The sequence below is a fragment of the Pelobates fuscus genome, chromosome 4, assembly GCF_036172605.1.
Source record: "Pelobates fuscus isolate aPelFus1 chromosome 4, aPelFus1.pri, whole genome shotgun sequence".
NCBI lineage: Eukaryota > Metazoa > Chordata > Amphibia > Anura > Pelobatidae > Pelobates > Pelobates fuscus.
Window position 1 is genome coordinate 211,662,914 of NC_086320.1, and position 20,283 is coordinate 211,683,196.

The window sequence follows — 20,283 nt, forward strand, 5'->3', positions numbered from 1 at the left end:
TATATATATATATATATATAAAATATGTTAAAATAAAAATATATGTAAATTCGTTCTAACTGTATTTTAAAATTAATATATATTTATATAATATTTATATCAAAATACATGTAGAACGAAATAATATATATATACACATAAGTATATACATATATCACTATATGTAGAAAGGCCATTAGGCCTGAATCTGTGGGAGGAGTAAGTCCCCTACTTAAACTCCCAGCCTCTACTCACCTCTGCCGTTCAGTTGATTGTCTATCCCCATAGCAACCAGCACTTCCGGTCCGAGCTTCCCGCCAAACAGCTTCAGTCTCCTGCAGCAAGAGGTGTCCAGCGAAATCCTCTGTCCGTTCTGCAGCCCTGCCACCCGAGATGGGCACGCTCATGTAAGCTAGTGAGGGAAATAGCGTTCGGCTATTTCCCTCCATTCGGGCCTAAAAACGTAGGGGTAGGCTCCCTTTTTTCCGTTACACGTATCCGTACTCGTTCATGTATTCAGCGTTCGCGCCCAAAAAAAGACGAACGCCCGCTATACTTACGCATCATTGGCGCATTCGTACGGCCAAAACTGCCGCACCATGTATAGGCATAACGCTGGTGTTAATCGTTATATTTCTGTGTTACCTTTCGGTCATACGCATGAACCACGTACCTATTTACTTACCCGTTCGTGCATCTTAAACGATTGATGTAAATCCTATTCACCCCTCGCATACTTATCTAATTCATTATTTTTCGATTCGTGCGGATTTAAACGAACGCACGTTATACTTACCTAAACAGGTCCCTAGTACGGCTAAATCTACCGATCCCATTCTAATAATTCACGCATTTCATTCACATGAAATTCATTTTAAGCTCATACTTTCTGTTCGGTCATTTAACTGTTTATACCTACCTGTCAGTATAAAGTTATAATCCGTTTAAACTACCATCTTTTACTAAACTGTGTTTGCCGGTTTAATTAGGTTTAAAACATTAAAAAAACCTCAGCCATTTTTATACTAGTAATTGGTTCTTTTCCCTACACCTTAGTAGTTAGTTAACTACGTTTAAATAGTCATTTATCAATTAAAATAGATTTCTCATGACACCAAACTAAAAAGGGCAGAATTCTTTAATTCCACACCAACCCTGTACAAACACTACATACAGATATTAATTACTAACACGATCTTCTACGGCAATTCTGGTAAATCCACATTTTTACTACATCTTCTCCTTAAAGTTACGCAGTCATTTAATCTTGCCTCTGTCACATTTCTTTGGCTTCACAGATTGCCTCGGTTTCTTGCATTTCTGCTCAAAGTTAAATAATTCAAGTTCTTTTACTTACAAAACCAGGTATAGTATTTACCATATATACTCGAGTATAAGTCTAGTTTTTCCGCACATTTTTTGTGCTGAAAAAACCCCACTCGACTTATACTTGAGTCAATGTCTGTATTATGGCAACTTACATTGCCATAATACAGACTAGGACCGCCGGGCTCATTACAAGCCCGGCGGTCCTGTTGGGGGCTGGCAGGAAGCATTTACAACCTTTCCTGCAGCTCCATTCTCCTGCATTCTGGTCAGCTCCCCTGTAAATCTCGCAAGAGCCGCGGAGTCAGAGCGTTCCCACAGGTTACCGTGGCAACGCTCCGCGCGGCACGCAGACCGCGAGACTTACAGGGGAGCTGACCGGAACGCAGGAGAAGGGAGCTGACAGGAGCTGCAGGAAAGATAAGTAAACGCTTCCTGCCAGCCCCCCTCCTGCACAGTACACACCACTGGACCACCAGGGACAAAAAAAAAAAAAAATAATAAAAAAATAATAATAAAAGAAAATGGAAAAATGTAATAAAAAAATATTAAAATAAAAAATAATTATAATATTAAAATAAAAAATTAGAATATTTAAATTAAAAAAAATAAAATAATAAAAATGCCCCCCCCCACACACTACACACACACACACACTCTGCATTATATACACACACACTCATACAAACACACACTCTGCATTCACACAAACACACAGAGTGTGCTTATATAATGCAGAGTGTGTGTTTGTATGAGTGTGTGTATATATAATGCAGAGTGTGTGTGTGTTTGTATGAGTGTGTGTGTATATAATGCAGAGTGTGTGTTTGTATGAGTGTGTATGTATATAATTATAAAAATCACAGAATTTCATAGCCCCAAGTTTTACCCTCGACTTATCCACGAGGCATAGCATATTTCACAATTGTTGGTCACAAAACTGCACTCGACTTATACATGAGATCGACTTATACACGAGTATATACGGTACTCACTTTGGTTTCATCCATGTCCATGCTTTAAATACAATACGCAATCTAGACTTGTCACAGTAAGACATGTTATTTATTACATACTGTCACAGCTTTTGCTAATTATTAAATATTCATGGGTTAATCCATAGCTCCAGTATTATTCTAGGCCTCCACCGGTTTCTACACATTAAACCAGTTACGCTCATCATAGTTACTGTACTACAAATCAAGGTATAGTTCTCTACTCTTTACAGAACCATTTCATACAAGACCTAACGCGGTCTCAATTCATTACGACTGACTCACGGTCCTACGCCCTTGGTGTGTTAATTCTTTACAATTTTTCTACCCAGGCCTACGGTCATACTGCCATCAGGCAAGAAAAAAAACCCAACCCGGTACTCAGCTATACCACCAGGTACTTACGTCCTTACTCATGTACGGCAATCACTACCCCAAGGCCCCAATCAGCCTCTCTCCATAACGTAAACTCGTCCCAGTCTTATACTAACCATTCAGATCCCTCAATTCAGGATCTCATGTTGCGCTCCTAACAGCCAACCCTCACTACAAATCATACGCCACCACGCTATGCATAAATACATCAACATCAGTCTTAATCCTTAGGCTTCTTCTACGAGGACAGCAGCAGACAAGACTCGCTACATTAAAATACTAGAAGGTTCCAGTTATCGTTTACAACCCTTTCAAGGTTAGTATCCACACATTACACCAGATTTCCCAGTCAACCTTAAGTATACAAGTGAACTGGCTACAGGGTCTAGGCTACCGCCTTAGCTCACCCTATTATGAAATCCGGTCCCGCGAGGCCATCTCCCATCTCAACACGGAGGTTCGGCCCCACGCCCAAATCATGGTTATACACCTCGCCCGCCCTACTACAGGGCTATAGTCAGGGCCTCACCTGTCACGGCCACACGTTTTGAATTCTCTTTACAGTCACCGAGAGGCCAACACCCTGCCACCACGTCTGTGGCCACAATTTCCTAAGCCAAATCATAGGTAGAGCCTCTCACCGCCACTTGGCATTAGCAGGGCCTCACCTATCACAAATTCCACAGCTTCCAAGTTTTTCGCTTCGGCACTAGCATTACAGTCCAGTTCTTCTAAAAAATCCCCCCCTGCATATCCCTCCCGCGGCCCTTACTCCCCTTCTACTATCTCATTCACTAAATCATTTTTAGAATGTCCCAAGAACCAATCCCCATCGAAGAGTTGCCAGAAGACATCCCGTTTACGCCCACCAGACCGGAGTCTCCAAGCGAATCTCTCACCCCCTCAACTCCCACGTCCTTGAGAGCATGGACTATTCCTAAAATTACGGCCGAGCTTAGGCTCAGGGGAATCCCCTTTCCAGCTACGGCTAGAAAGGCAGAACTTTACAGACTGCTCACCTACCAAGCCCCTGAGCCTAGGCCAAGCACTACCTCTCAAAGACAGCCACTCCTTCTGCATAGGAGCCGCCTCATCAGCCTCTAGCACAAACACACCGGTCCACATCATCAAGAGACTGGGTCGTTGGAAATCCTCCATATACCATACATATATACCACGACCGGAAAAAGAGCTTCGTCGAGCTTTCAGGAACTTGGTTATGTAAAAGGCAATAAAGTGTGTATTTTCTCGAACTTCTCTTTTGCCCTCTTTTATTTACAGGCCCACTCGTACGTTGGTTTCGGCACACCACAACCAACTTTGCCCTTAAAGATACTATCCATTACGTATTAAATTCCGAGCACAAATATATATATTATACATACACACCCTTTATATAAATAAAAATAATTAAAAAGATTATATACACACACATATATATATATATATATATATATATATATATATATATATATATAAAAAATAATTCTACGTATTTATTTATGTAATAATTTTACATAATTAGGTCTTTTTTTTATTTAGGTCATCCTGATCACGTTATTTTACCTATTCTATTAATTCTGAAATGTATTTCTCATTTGTGCTCGATGGGACGTTCTTACCACTCTATCAATGTGCTGAAATCAGCTAACTCCATTCATTTGTAGTCTCCTGCCCCGAAATATCACCACCTCTGGGACATAGACTTGTTCCTTCATTGAGTGAATGGCCAGACAATGAGGCCTTATCTCTTTGTGAACTGTCGGCCTAATTTTGTTATGTCTGGTTTCCTATAGTCAGGTCAATGACGTATGGGCATTCAATGTCGACGGGTTTTCCTTTTCGCCAGAAGGGCTTTTATTCTCTATCTTGTGTCGTACTAAAGCGGACCCTACAGTTGTTTTATATCTCTTTTTTCAGGATTATCAGTTTAGCAAACACCCTTTGTTAATATGGGGAGGTGACAGAACCTTTACGGTCATCTCAGTCAAATCAACTTCTCATCCCTTTCGTTAGACTTCACAAACCTGTATCCTCTACTACATTGACTAGATGGGTCAGATGGCTTCTTTCTCTTGTGAGAATAACCCCTTTTTGGGGCTCACAAGGTATGGGTGTAGCAGTGTCTTGGGCTTTATCTGTGGCATGTCACTGTCAGACATTCTGCTTTCAGCTAATTGGACTTGAGTCCTTTACCTTTAGTTTTTTGTTTGTTTTTCATCCGTTTCCCCATGCTTCTATTTCTCTTTCGCCTTAGCGTTAAAAGCTAAATATGAAATATGCCTCCTGTCATGTAATAAAATTGCAGATAAGTATACATATAATATTCATTTTAATAATGGTAAATATTTCCCCTCCCTTTTTTTTCTGTTAGGGTTCAAGGTTTTATTTTGCTTTCTGAATTAGTTTTTTATATAAATTGGAGTAATTTTGTGGAATTTCAGAATATTGCTGGTGTATCTCATAGTTTGCCATGAGTCTCTATATATGTCATGTGCCTTATTATTGCTGGATTCTGTGTCTGCTCTTTCTAGAAAATCCGCTTTTTGTTCCTTGTTATTAATATTGATTTTTTTTATTTTTATTATAAATTTCTTTGCACCAAAAAAAGAGGTGTTAAGGAGCTTATATTAGAGAAGTGTACAAGTCAGAGCATAACGGTGAAAATGATTACTTCTCACCAACCGGTGCCGACTGTCTCGAGGTTGGGAGTAGGATATGAGAATTCCCTAATATCAGAGAGGCTGTAAACGTTATGTGCTTCAGAGTCTCTTGATTGTAATCAAAATATGATCTGAGCACGGCTTGGTGCCAGAGTGGCTGGGTCTTGGCTTGTCCTTCCCAGATCCTGTAGTCCTTGTGTGTTGTGGTAATGGTGCATTGCCATGAGTAACAGTTTTAGTGGCATATTGTTCAAACCAGCAAAGGGAAACAAGGAAAAATAAGGAAACCATAAAATGTTGTAAAACAGGGAAGTCTTGTCACCTCTATAGGTACTGGAGTGTCGTCCGAGTCTCTGCTTGTGCATCAATGACATATGTAGGTCAATGGGTATTCACGAACTTGGGAAGATCAGTGGTGTTTAGGAGTAGTTTTGGGAGATATGGATCCTGATGGTGTTTCTCCCGTCTCAGTTCTTACCCCGGTCGAGTTTTGCCATCTTTGGCGTTGTGGTAGCTGTGTTGGTGGCAGAAGCTGCGTTGGGCCATACTAGTCTGGAATGTGGATGTCAGGCAGTTCTAGCACTTGGGTGAAAGTAGCTATGTCCTTTACTGTTGCCAGAGAGTGAGTTTTGCTCTGTGGGTGGCCTCTGTAGCGGATATTCCGGTTCGGAGATCTGTGAGCGGGCGTAACGTGCGTCTAGCTTGCAGTGTGGTCCAGGAAAGGTTAGGAAAAACCTGCAGTGGATTATTATGGTATGATAGTGGCTGGCTGGACCCATCTCAACAGGTCTTCCTTTAAATTGAAGTAGTGCACTCTGCATATTATGTTGTGTGGTTGATCCGTTGGAGCGCCTCGTGGGCGTAGAGCCCTGTGAACTCTGTCAAATAGCATCGGAGTGTAGGCAGGCCTCTCTAATATTAAATTGAACAACTCCTGTAGTGTGGATTGGAGGTCTTGATCTTGTTCCGGCAGGCCTTTAATGTTACGCCTCCCTCTATTATCTAGATCAGAGGTTCCCAAAACAGTGCTGTACCTGTGAGTGAAGGAGTTCTCTGTCGTCTTCTAGGGTGCTTACTCTGTCGCCAATATGGCGGATGTCCATGCCATTGGCCTCCATTTTCGTTTCGTCGAGTTTTGCCATCTTTCGTTTCGTTTTCAGATTGTGTAGCATAGCAGCTATATCTCCCTTGGAAGGTAAGTTCCTCACTATTTCTTTCAGGTCTGCGTCTGGTGTGGAGAGAGAGCCCTCCAAGCTCAAGAGAGCGGATCCATTGTTGGATGACTCCTGTGCCATACTGGGGCCTACCGTACATGAGTGATGATACGCATTATCGCAGAACAATTTCGTCAGAGCCCTGGACTTCCCAGTCGGGTGTTTACCTGAAGGCTGCTGTGCTGTGAGGGATCGTTTGGGGTATCCCATGTTTGGATTTAAGCCCGATGTCAGCTGAAATTCTATGGTGACTAACGGAGCTCATTCTGAGTACGGCCATTAATCTCCGAGGTTAGCTCTGCGCCCCAACTTACTTTCTTATAATACCTCTCAAAAGAAAGTAGGGCATTGCCTAGCAGTATGAGTCAGGTTTAGACACTGCTTGCTTTTCTAACTTTCATCCACCTTTCCCGACACATACATTTTAATGCATATCCTATGCCAAGTTTTCTTCTGTCTAAGCATTTAAGTAATTCTTACAATATATAAACATTGTGCTGTAATCTCAATGCCATACCTATGTTATATTATGCTGATGATATTGTGCCTGCCTTTGCCACTGTGGCACTGCAAGCTATCTTGTTATTGTATGCACAACAAAAAATAAAGAATATAAAAAAAACCAAAAAAACACAACATATCAAAATACAAAATCAAGTGTAACTCCAATGTTTTGAAAGATGAGCAGCCTACCCAGAACACATTACCTAACATCTTTGTTCCTATTCTCCTATCTGTCTAGCTGTGACACGTCAAGCACAATTAAGAGAAGGGTGTCACATTAATGTCAACAAGGTTGATTTTACCTTGTTGACCCCCCAAATAAATTAAATAGTTGGGATAAAAAAAAAAAAAAAAGCTTGTTTGAGAAGAATGCTTCACCTAACACCACTGAGGTCCTTCCTATAGGGTGTATGTAGGGTGTTCACCTGACACCACTGCAACTGATAACCATGTTTATTATTCAATGTGTCAACTAGAAATGCTGTGAAGGAGAATCAACTCCTCTACAGCCAGCAAGAAACACAGTACCTTAAGTATTTGACTTGTTCTCAAATACCCTTTCACACCTTCTGCTGAAACTTGTCAGTCTACTCATCTTCCGAGAAATTAAGTTTATTTCATGCGAAAAATTTAAGATCTCATACAAAGCGGTTTACTACTCTCTTCACAGAACATCACAAACTATCTCTAACCAGAATAGAAAAATGAATTAGCGTGTCTAACAGGCGCCTCACAAGTCAACAGGCAGGTTCATTAATGGGATCCTATAGTGCCAGGAAAACAAAGCCGTTTTTCTGGCACTATAGGTGTAAAAGGTCCCACCAATCACTCGGGGCTGAAGGCATTAAAACCCCTTCGGCCACTTACCTGAATCCAGTGCCCCCCAGTGGCTGTCTGGTAGACAGCCACTAGAGGCTGACTTAGTACTGCAATGAAGACATCACAGTTTCTCTAAATGCAACAGGGACACAGCACCCAGGCCACTTCCATTAGCTGATGTGGTCTGGATGCCTACAGTGTCTATTTAAAGGGACCATATAGGCACCCAGACAACTTTAGCTCATTATAGTGGTTCGGGTGCACTGTCCCAGGTACCTTAACCGTGCAAAGCAAATTATTGCAGTTTTACTCATTTTACAGCAAGGCTTAAGTTTATATGGGCCGCAAAAAAACAAAAAAGGAAATGTTAACCCCCTCTACTAAACCCCAGCCCCCCTCATCTACTAAATTCCAGTCCCCCCCACGTCTACTAAATCCTAGCCCCCCCTTGTCTACTATATCCCAGTCGCCCCCATCGAATAAACCCCTGCTTAAAACAAAAATAAATAAAAAAAAAAAAAAAACAGCCAACAAGCAGAGTCCAGAGTCCGGCCTCTGGCATACCCCCAATGGCCCCATCTGCACCTTAAAAAGCGGATCCTGTTAGTCCTTGAAACCCTCACACACACTCACTAAGACACACACACTGACAGACACACAGAATCACTCCCAACACATAATTACTGACAGACACACAGGCTCCCTCACAGACAGACACACACACGCAGACAGCCAGACACCTATACACACAGACAGCCATTCACCCAGACTGGGTTTCTTACCTCGGGTCTAGTGGGGCTGCTGGGCAGGCAGGCAGTAAGGGAGTGCTGAGTGTAAGCTCCCCCTGCTCAGCTCCCTTGCTCGCCGCAGTGATGCTGGGAGCCAGAGTGACATCATATTCCGGCTTCAGGCATCACTGCGGGGGGAGCTGAGCAGGGAGAGCTTACACTTAGCGCTCCCTCGCCATGGCTCGCATAAATATTAGGCCGCGAGTTTGACATGGATGCTGTACAGTCACGTCTGTCTTTCACTAAAATATTTGCTGTAGCACACACAGCTCCCTCATGGCAGACCGTCGTAGGGAGTCTGACTGCCTGACATAATTCCTATAGGCTGTACATAGAGTGTTCTTACAGGGCGCTTCATGTTGCTTTTAGGTGGACGTAATCCAGAAGCATCATGGATCTCAGCGTTGCCCCAAAGCAATACTAATAACGAATAAGGAAGTGACAACTGATGTCACACAGTTCAATTGACTGATATGATGGCAATTAAGCCAGCAAATCAGCACCATTATTGGGTTCCAGAAGTTTAGAAGGCATCAGGCTTTCCAAATAGAGGAAAGAAGGAGAAGAAGAATCACGCCCATGAAGGAGGGCTAATGGCTTTGTTTCTATCTGTTAAGAGGAGGTGAGGATGCTTGAACCCTCGCTGATGCTCCATTGAAGGTAAGTGAAAAAACACAATTTTAGGAAATTAGTCAACAGAAACAAGTTTAAATTACAACACGTTCACATTAAATTAGTGCTCACACCTCCCCCCTCCCCCAGCAAAATGAGTATTGCATAAATATATAATCTTTAGGAAATACTCATACTGACAGTGTTGGAATTTTACTGACATTTCTACCTAGTGTAGAGATATACTAAGACAGAGAAGGGACTACTCTGTGCCTGTATTCTTACTCCACCTAACACTTCTTCCCACTTGTCAGAGCTACTGCAGTTAAGAAATGCAATATCCCAGGTTGGCTGCAGTGAAATTAGCTCTGCTAGTTTCACCATATCCCTCTCTGCTGTACTTGGCTCCTGGGAGCTGAGGCAGGTCCTGCCATAAGAGGATCAGCAAAAATGAAAATCCAGGGTACTCCCTTATCTAAACAGCTACTTTGGCGCTGACGATTTTTTTATATATATATAAAAAAAGCAGAATGAGGATGGCAGGACCCATGAGGGCGATGTCACCAACAGTGGACTTGGCAAATTACGCAACCTAAAACTGTGACAGCACCACTTTATGGTTAACGTTTTCAACTTTATTATCAAAACTGAACTTAGAACGGAAAGGATTGTAGATACTACTTTATAAAAATATGACCACTAATGCTTCCAGATGCCTCCATTAATAGTATATTATCTAAGTTCTATTCTACAGACGGTGTTCTATCAAACTTTACACAGTACATTGATATCCAGATAGAATCTCTTGAATGAGGATAACCAGCTCGCGCTGTCATCAACCCAGACCGCACTCAACAAACACAAACAGAAAACGCTACCACATTCTGATCGCGCGAGAGTTGGAGGGAGACGGCGTTACTTCCAAAATGACGTCACCCGGAAGTAATGTGCGTGCCTTGACGTGCCGCTTCGCGTTGAACTTGCGGAGTGTAAAGTAATCCGCAGCTGGTGGAGGGATTCGTTCGCCGTTATTGATAGGTGATGTGATAGGTGCTGGCAGGCAGTCTGCGTTGTGTATCGCGGAGTACATGTGTTATCTGCATGTGGATACAGCATCCACCGCTTCACATCTGTAATAATAGCAATAATAGATGGCTCTTTGTATTTTTGGGGGGGTGACTAATTTGTAAGCTACTAAGCACTTTTATTTTTCATAAGCATCAGTATTTTTTTTATTATATATATATATATAGATATTGTCAGTGGGAGCTTGGTATAATGTATTCATACAACAAGGAAACTTTTGAATATTATTTGCAGATATTATTCATAATATTATTATTCAAAGTCAACTGATCTCAACATGATCAACACATGAAATAAAAAACTTCACATGACACTCACAAGATAAAGGAAAACAGCTTTTGATGCCTGAACAATATTTGTATCTGTATATATTTTTATATGAGTAGAAAATGGACATCTGCTAATAGGAGGAATGAGCAAGCATGTGCATTGTTGTTGCACTGGTTAGTTTGTATTTCACACTAAGCAGTCAGAGGTACCGTGCATTGGATAAAGTGGCATCGATTTTAAAATATGGATGACAATTTTCCTTTCAGGCTAGTTGCAGTGTAATTTTAGTCTGTCCATTATGACTGAAACAAAATTTAAGCCAACATGGGTAAATTACACATTTAAAGCAACATTACCATGTAAAAAAAATGAATTGTAATACTGTACAACCCTAAAGAAAATGTAAGCTGTATACTGTAGAAATTCCATGCACACACACATATAAATATGGGTGTGTATATATATATATATATATATATATATGTCCCCCCTCCAAACGAGTATTTCAGAAAAATAGACTACTTATGAAATACATATTTTGACTGTATTGGATTTTACTAAATTCCAACCCAGTCAAGAGCTATACTGAGGCAAAACTAACCCAGGCAAGAAGTATCAATACCTCGGACGACTGCAGGGAATTTGCTCTACCTATTGAGGATCCTGATATGTTGCGGGTCCTCCATAGGCCTCAATGCTGTACATGCGCAAGAGTACAGCAGTGATGTCAGCCCCTGGCTCGTAACTGATGAGGACCAGCCAGAGAAGATGGGTAGAACTCCCCTTGATGTCACTTGAGGGACACTATAGGCATCAAAATAACTTTGACTTAATGAAGCGGGTTGGGTAGAGATGCACCAAAATTACAATTCTGGTCCGAAACCGAAAATTCAGGATGCCCTTGACCGGAAAACGAAAAATGACTTTTTTTTTCTCCAAATGATTTTAAAATAGTTTTTTTCTATAATTTTAGACTTTTTAATGAATCTAATATGAAAAATTACATACCAATAAAATACATAACCACACTTTTATTGCAAGTAACACACCAAAATTGGACAGAAAATAACTTACAAATACAATATAAATAAAAATCTGTTAAATCTGTTTGTTATATATGACTGAAGAATAATATATTGTTGATATTAATTCAATATCAATAAACATTCTTTATTCAATTCTATGTAACATAATCAGATTTAACAGATATTTTTGACAAATTGGAGTGCTTTTATTTAAAGTGGCAGGTGTCTTTTCAAGAACAAAAGTTGCCCAGTTTTCTTGCAGGAGAGACGGTTCCTCTTTTCATCAAGAACATGAGATGCGGCACTGAATAGACTCACTCTCTGTGCTGGTGCTTGGGGCAGATAAATATCTGCATGCAATCCATGCAAGCAATGGAAGGCTATCTTTGTTCATGCGCCAGTAGTCGAGGGGATTGTCGCTCCTGGGTAGTTCAACGAGATAAATCTCCAGCTGTTGTGTAGCTGCACTTCTTGTGGCACTGCTGTGGATCGGTTTGCTGCTTTCCTGTAGAATCTCGTCAAACATGTCAGAAAGCGAGGGAGTGTGCTCCTCATCACTTGTACGTCGTGACCGTTTATCTGGCATACTTTGTTCTGTACTATGCATCAAGTCTCCTTCACCAGATGCTTCCATCACCAACAACTGTGACAGTATCATTTTCCGTGCACGCTGCTTTTTCTCCACGTTGAAGTAATGTTCTTTAAATCTAGGATCTAGTACTGTTGCAATGCAGTACAGGAGGTTGGACTCTAATAGAGTGCTTTTAGCTGTGTATACGCTATGGTCTGTTTGCACCTCTTTTCCTAGCAGATGCTTCAGTGCTGCAATCAAGGGAATAACTTCAGCAAAAGATGCATTAGTTGAGATTATTTCCTTCGCTAACTGTTTAAATGGAGCAAGAAGAGACACAATATTTTCTGTTAAAATCCATTGATGTGCACTGAACGTTGCTGGCAGTTCGTAATCTGCCATGTACGCAGCTAAGACTCGCTTTTGTTCACGTAGTCTTTCCAACATATAGTACGTGCTGTTCCAGCGAGTGGCTACATCTTGCTGCAGTTGTTTGGGTGGCATTCCAAACTGTACTTGCAAAGCTTGTAATCGGGAATAAGCCAGTGGAGAATGCTTAAAGTGACCAACAATTTTTCTCCCTGATGTGGTTATATCTGGTATGCAGCGCTGACTCAGCACTCCCTCATTCACAGCCAACTGCAGCATGTGTGCCATGCACTGTATGCTATTGAGGCCACTGTCCTCTATAACCTTTACCATGTTCCGTGCATTATCTTGGACAATCAGATGCACTTTAGACTTGTCAATGTGCCAAGTTTCAAGCATAGTAGCTAAAGCCTCAGATATCGCTGCTGCAGTATGTGACCCAACAAACTCTTGTGCTTTAAGCAAAATTATTTGCACTTTAACATCAGCGTCTATCATATATTTTCTATGAGAAGCCTCTGATTGGACCTCACACGGCAGGCCCTGACGTCAGGAAGAGGGTGTGCTGCACTGCTCTAACACTGCGGGTGTGCTAGATTAAAGGAACACTATAGTCACTTAAACAACTTTAACTGTATGAAGCAGTTTTAGTATATAGATCACGTCTCTCAGGTTTTACTGCTCAATTCACTGCCATTTAGGAGTTAAATCACTTTGTTTCTGTTTATGCAGCCCTGGCCACACCTCCCCTGGCTATGATTGATACAGCCTGCATAAAAAAAAAAATGGTTTCACTTTCAGTCAGATGTAATTTACTTTAAGCAATTTTATCAATTTTACCATATTCTAATTTGCAGGCAAAAGAGGGGCAACCAGCTCAGCTGGTTGCCCCTCTTTTGTCTGCAAATTAGAATATTTATGTGTGGGTGTATAGATCATGCCGCTGCAGTCTTACTGTTAAATGCTCTGCCATGTAGGAGTTAAATCATTTTTATTTCTGTTCATGCAACCCTAGCCATTACTTCCCTGGGTGTGACTCACACATAGCCTATATGAAAACAATTTAATAAAATTTAAGCCGATGTTAAATTACCTAATCCTCTGTAAATGCAACTTTAATCACAAACAGGAGGCACCTGCAGGGCCAACAGAGCAGGAAATAAGAAATTCTAAACTAAACAGAATGTGCACTAAAATAAGTTTCAACATTAGATGCTACAGATAGTTTAGGACAGCAGTGCAAGTCACATGCAGGGAAATGTGAATAGGACTGCATAAACAAAGTGATTTAACGCCTAAATAACAGAGAATTGAGCGATGCTTGGCATGATCTATACACCAAAACTATTTAAATAAGCTTAAGTTGTTTTGGTGCCTATGGTGTCCCTTTAAAGCCACATTGCCACATAAAGATTTTGTATAACAGAGCTCCTCTTGTTAGACCCTTAAACCATTTAAAATGTGCATTTATTTTTCAGAGTGCTGCATTAGATAAGATGAACGAAAACAAAGTCTTGTCAGCAGATGCATCAACCACACAGAATGAGGCAGCTGTCAAACCTTTGCCATTCAAACAGCCAAATTTCCTAGTAAGTATTTTTTAACATGTGTATGAGCTTTAAACATTATAAAAAGGCCAGGGCTTGTATGTTAAACTTTCTATCGCTCCATCTGGTATATGTTGCTTTACAGATTAAGTAGAACAACATATTCTTCATAACACATTTTGTTGCATATTGTAAAATATGGAGACATCTCTTTCAAAGAGACACTTTGATCACCCTATGTCCACAGCACTGACGTACATACAGCGGTTGCAGGGGTCGCAGCTGTATGTATGCCAGTTTTCCAGCCTCTTCTCCTGAGGGGCCCAGGAGCTGGCCACCTCAGGGCCCCCCGAGGCTGGCAGTGCTGTCAGCGGGTGTGCGTGCGCACGCGGGAGCATTCTCCCCTGAGCAGTCTCTGCCCAGCTCCTTCGCGCGCACTGCACTGATACCGGAGTCGGAATATGACGTCACTTCGGCATCAGAAAGCGGCACGCGAGGGAGCTGGGCAGAGAGTGCTCATGGGAGAATGCTCCCTCGCCGCCTGCAGAACCAGCCGCTGGGCAGCCCCACTGGACCCCAGGGAATCCCCTCAGCACTCCCAAAGGTAGGGAGGCTGGGGGATTAAATAATAAATAAAATAAAAAATATGAGTATGTGTGTTAGTGTGTGTGTGTTACTGAGTGTGTTACTGAGTGTTTTAGTTGTGTGTGTCAGTGAGTGTGTTAGTTTTTGTGTGTGTTAGTTTGTGTGTGTCTGTTATTGAGTGTGTATCTGCTAGTGAGGGTCAGTGTGTGTATGTTAGTGCATGTGTCAGTGAGTGTGTTACTGAGCGTGTTAGTTTGTGTGAGTCTGTTTTGGTGTTTGTCAGTGAGATTGTATGTTTTGTAAATGAGTGTGTATGTCTGACACTGAGTGTGTGTCTGTCAATAAATGTGTGTGTCTGTTAGCTAGTGTCTATGCGTCTGTTCGTGAGAGTGTGTGTGTGTGTGTGTGGTCAAAACCCTTTAAGCACTTACCTTTTTCCAGCACCGGACTCTCTTGGCGCTGGGGATCTCTCCGTCCCGATCCGCCTCTCAGCTCCGAATGCGCTTGCGAATGCTTTCGAATGGACGTCCAGGGTTTCTCACTGTGATTTTCACAGTGAGAATCGCAGAAGCGCCTCTAGCGGCTGTCAGTGAGACAGCTACTAGAGGCTGGATTAACCCTCTCTGAAACTGCTATGTTTTCAGCTGCAGGGTTAAAACTAGAGGGACCTGGAACCCAGACCACTTCATTGAGCTGAAGTGATCTGAGTGCCTATAGTGGCACTGCGACAAGGTGCCCGCCGCCATGTGCTGCGGCCCTAGCCAGTGCAGAGTAGCGGGGGGGGGAGACGGGAGGGGGGGGCGCGGATCAATTTTCGCACCGGGGCCCCATGGATCATGTGTACACAACTGGTCCACAGTAGTGGTAATGGTGCTACAGGTCTCCTGGAAATCTGTTAATGGTCAAACTGTTTTGTTGTTTTGTTTTTTTACATACATATTTTGACACTTACCTGGATCCCCCGGGCTTCTGTAGTCTGGCACCTCTTCATACATGTTTGTAAAGCAGATGATCTTCTTTTACATTGGATATTTACGTTTTGTCCAACTTTGTATGGAGATCAGTGGCTGAGAAGTGTCAGAGAAAAACTGATATATATCATACAAAAAAAAAAATTGGAGATGGGGACTTACTACAGATGCCTGGGAAATCCAGGTAAGTATTAAACTGTGGATTTTAAACATCAAGCTATGGAGTTCCTTGCGGGATCCTTCATAGACCTCAGTGCTGAACTCTTATGGCTCCTCCCACTAGAAGCTGAAGAGGACAGCAGGATAGAGATAGTGACCAACACCATGCATAGCCGGTGGTAAGTAAAACTTACTTTTCCCTGCATCTTTTCCCCAACAGACTGACACTGGCTCTGGCACTTTCAGTGATTTTTGTGAAAAATACAGATACCTGAAAGTCACAGATCAGCTTTAAGCACTTCAGCATGTTGACGTGTTTTAGGGGACTTTAGTGTCACTTTATCTAAAGGTTTATGAAACAGAAAATGAACCTACAACCCAAGTCTCAAACTCAGATTCCCAAGAAGTCTGTGACTAAGCTGTCTTTTCCCATGTAGGCCACAGATACATCTTAACACCAACACACATATCCATATTTACAGACACAAATACACACACACACACACACACACATATCTCTACTGACATGTTGCCATATCCACACTCTCCTGTAACCATAGAATTGCAGCATAAATCTCGAACTTGCAGCAATAAACCGGTACACACTGCTTTAGTCCTCTCACCTACAACCTTGCATTGCACTATATTAACCCCGATCTTGATTATTTATACTACACACAGAGTGTTCACACTTTCATGGAGTACTCAGTTTAGTACACAAGCATAGTCACTGTTTCCCACCGAAAGAGTAGGAAGACAAATGTAGTCTACCTCTCCATGTCTTTATATCATTCTTATGACAGGACGTTCTACTCAATATCTTTTTTTTTTTTTCAAAATTAATTTCACATTTTATTTCAAAACAGCCTAATTAGAAACATTCTATAAATCAGCTGTAATTGTTTTTTTTTTGTTTTGTTTTGCATTTTGCAGTTTGAGTTCAATAAGAGAAGCAATACAGTACAAGAATTGGATAATACATCATTGATATATTGTGATGTCTATGAAACAAGATAACATGGATTAGGTTATAAGGTAAAAGGTAAAAGGCTGGTACATATGCACAAGATTTCAATTTAGTCCCACACTGCGGGTGTGTGAGGTTATGTCCGATTCTTCAGGTTGGCCTCTATTTGCGTGTTCGCATGTGTCACTGTCTCGACTAAGCTACCGTAATGTTGATTAAGTACTATCTATGAATAAGAAGTATTTTGTGCGTGTAAAGGAATGTGGTGTCCTGCTATTGTGATTGACTAAGAAATTCACACCACCTATTCCAGGTAGATATGTATTTCTGGTAGTTGTTAGACAGCGAGTAGCATATTTCCTCCATCTATCTTGTGTTCTCAACTTTTTGTATCCATTCCCTCACCGATGGAGGGTTTGGTCGTTTCCACGCAAGTGGGATCATTTGATTGGCTACCATTATTAGGTGGAGGAGAAGAGGAGTCTTTTGTTTCGGGATATGTCTTGGAGGGATAAGGAATAAAAAGGTCTCTGGTGAAAGGGAGATTGGTTCCCCCAATATATTTCGGATGAAGCCAGTAATGCGTACCCAGAATTTGTGTATTTCAGGACATACCCACCATATGTGTGCGGCAGTACTGTTTGATTGGTGGCATCGCCAACATTTGTTATGGGTCTGTGGGAATATGGAGTGCAATTTAGCTGAAGTGAAGTACCATCTGACTATACGTGTATAATTACTTTCTTGAGTCACTGTATTCCTAGAGGATTTGTGTACGTTTCTAAATACTGTGCGCCAAGTGTCTGGGGGTACATTGATATTTAATTCTCTTTTCCATGCTGCTGTGAATGCAGGGAGGTGTTTGAGCATTGTGGAAATTAAAATTTTGTACATTATGGACATTAACTTCTTTTTTATGTCCTGGGCCTTGCAGTGGTTTTCAAATTTAGTGAGGTCACGGTTTTCACCCCGTACTAATAAGCTTGTGTGTATAAAGTGAGTGAGTTGGTTATGTCGTAGAGTTAACAGTGCCGTCAATTGATCTTTGGGAGTACTGTGTGTAATGGTCGGATGCCTGACTCTTCTCGGATGTCTCTGAGTGTTATATAGTGGGGGCCGTGGTAGTGCTTGTAGGCTTTCCCGTCTAACCCTGGTGGGAATAGCGGATTATGCGTGATCGGGTACAGAGGTGAAGGGAATGGGGATATCTGGTGGCTGCTTCGTATGTGAGCCCATATTCGCAATGTGGGTGTTATGGGTGGGTGACCTTGGTGTGACAAAAATGCTATGCTTGTTTTATGCCACGGGATGGTGTGTATCGGGGGGCGGAAGCATGCGTCCTCTAGTTTTACCCATTGGTTGTTGGATTGTGGTGTAGACCAGTCATAAACCCTAGATAAGTGAATGACTTTGTGGTAGAGTTCCAGATCCGGTAGGCCCAATCCCCCTTCGTCTTTTGGCCGCTTAAGCAGAACGGTAGACGTGTTTTTTTATGTGCCCAGATAAAGGTTGTGAATGTTTTACGAATTGTGTTGAATAGATGTTTGGGTAGTGATATTGGTAGGACCTGCAGTAGGTATAGGATACGTGGTAGTATGTTCATTTTTAAGATGTTCAATCTGCTGAACCAACCAAAATGTGGCTTGTTCCATGTGTTAAGATTGTGTGTATTGCTTCAAGCAGCTTGGGAAAATTGCTATTGTATAGTAATGAAGTGTCTTTCGTGATGTGCACCCCCAGATATTTGATGGATTCTGTTGCCCATGCAAATGGGTAGTCTCTTTTTAGTTGTGTCATAGAGTCTGAGGGGAGTGTAATCGGGAGAATTTCGCACTTACTGAGATTTGCTTGACAGTTAGAGATGTTGCTGTATGTCGCCATTTCCGTCATTAGATAAGGTAGCGAGGTGGTGGGTTGTGTTATGGTGAACAGAATATCATCTGCGAATGCGGCTATTTTGTACTCGGTTGTCCCCACTTTAATCCCCTTTATCAGTGGATTATCTCTTATTCCTTGTAGGAAGGGTTCTAGGACTAAGATGAAGAGTAGGGGAGAGAGGGGACAGCCTTGTGGCATGCTGTCGGAGATGGGAACTGGGTCGGACAATTGTCCATTGATACGTATTTGTGCTGTTGGGTTGGAGTATATGGCTGCCAACCACTTCAACCAGTTGGGGCCAAAGCCCATGTGTTTGAGTGTGAGACTCATCAAAGTCCAGTCTACCCTGTCAAACGCTTTCTCAGCATCTATTGACAGGAGTATACTGGTATGATCCGAATATTTTGCATGGTGAATGAGGTTTAAGATTTTGGTCGTATTGTGTTTTGCCTCCCTGTTTGGCACGAATCCTGACTGGTCTGAGTGTACCAAGTCAGATAGGATGGGGCAGAGATGGTTTGCCAGTATTTTGGTTAATAGTTTTAAATCTATATTTATTAGTGATATGGGTCTGTAGCTCCCACACTTCATGGGATCTTTCCCTGGTTTGGGCAATAGTATGATTGTAGCATTTAATGCTTGGGGTGGGATGTCTGCTTGTTTAAGTGAGGAGTTGTATGCATTGAGAAAGTGTTGCGCTAGTGGAGTTGCGAATAGTTTGTAGTATTGCGCAGACCATCTGGGCCTGGGCTTTTCCCCAGGGGTAGTTGTTTAATCGCTTCTTGATATTCCTGCAGGGAGATTGGTTGGTCTAGGGATTGTCATATATTGGCAGGAATGGTGTGAGATATTCTGTGTGCTAGGAAGTCTTGTATTTCCGAAAGAGGTGGTGGTTCAGCCCAAAGAGGAGTAGAATTCCTGACAAGCTTTGGAGATATCTGAGATAAGGTGTGATTTTTTACCTGTTGTGTCTTTAATGGAGGCTATACAGGTGGCCTCTCTTTGCTTTTTCAGGGCATGTGCTAAAAAATGGCCGCTTTTGCCACCTTGAGCATTGTAAAGGCTCTTTGTGAGGGTTAGTTTGTGTTTAGTTTGTATGTTTAGGTAGATATTGAGTTCGGTCTGTTTTTCCACCAGGTTTTTGTAGGTTTCTAAGTTTAGGTCGGTTTTGTGCCGTGTTTCTAGGTTCCTAATGTCTTGGTGCATTTGTGTTATTTGTTCGTTTCTCTTGCGTTTGAGTGCCGATGCTAACTGTATGAAGGAACCCCTGATTGTGCATTTGTGTGCTTCCCACAATGTAGGGTAGGGCATGTCGGGTTGTGTGTTCAAAGAGAAGGATTGATCTAAGTCAGACGATATTTGGGAAATTATCTCAGCGTTATTTAGCAGTGTATCATTGAGTTTCCTTGTGGTTAGTAGTGAAGGAATTTGGACTTTCATGATAAGTGGTGCGTGGTCTGACCAAGTTATAGGTGTATATGCACAGGATGTGATGAGATTCAGGAATCTATGAGGGAGGAAAAACATATCTATCCTGGAGTATGTACCTGTCGAATGGGAGTAGTACGAGTAGTCCCATT

The 20,283-nt window shown here is 41.9% G+C and overlaps 1 protein-coding gene across 2 annotated transcripts in view; it reads left to right on the forward strand.

Annotated features, from left to right (window-relative positions):
• Positions 1-10,211: 10,211 nt before the first annotated feature.
• INO80C (INO80 complex subunit C) overlaps positions 10,212-20,283 on the forward strand; it is a 35,158-nt gene continuing 25,086 nt past the window's right edge. The window contains exons 1-2 of one of the 2 annotated variants that reach the window (XM_063450575.1): positions 10,212-10,320; positions 14,074-14,185. In XM_063450575.1, the coding sequence (XP_063306645.1) occupies positions 14,093-14,185 (93 nt within the window). In that variant the 5' untranslated portion in view covers positions 10,212-10,320; positions 14,074-14,092. The remainder of the gene's footprint in view (positions 10,321-14,073; positions 14,186-20,283) is intronic. The other variant, XM_063450574.1, reaches the window with a different exon arrangement.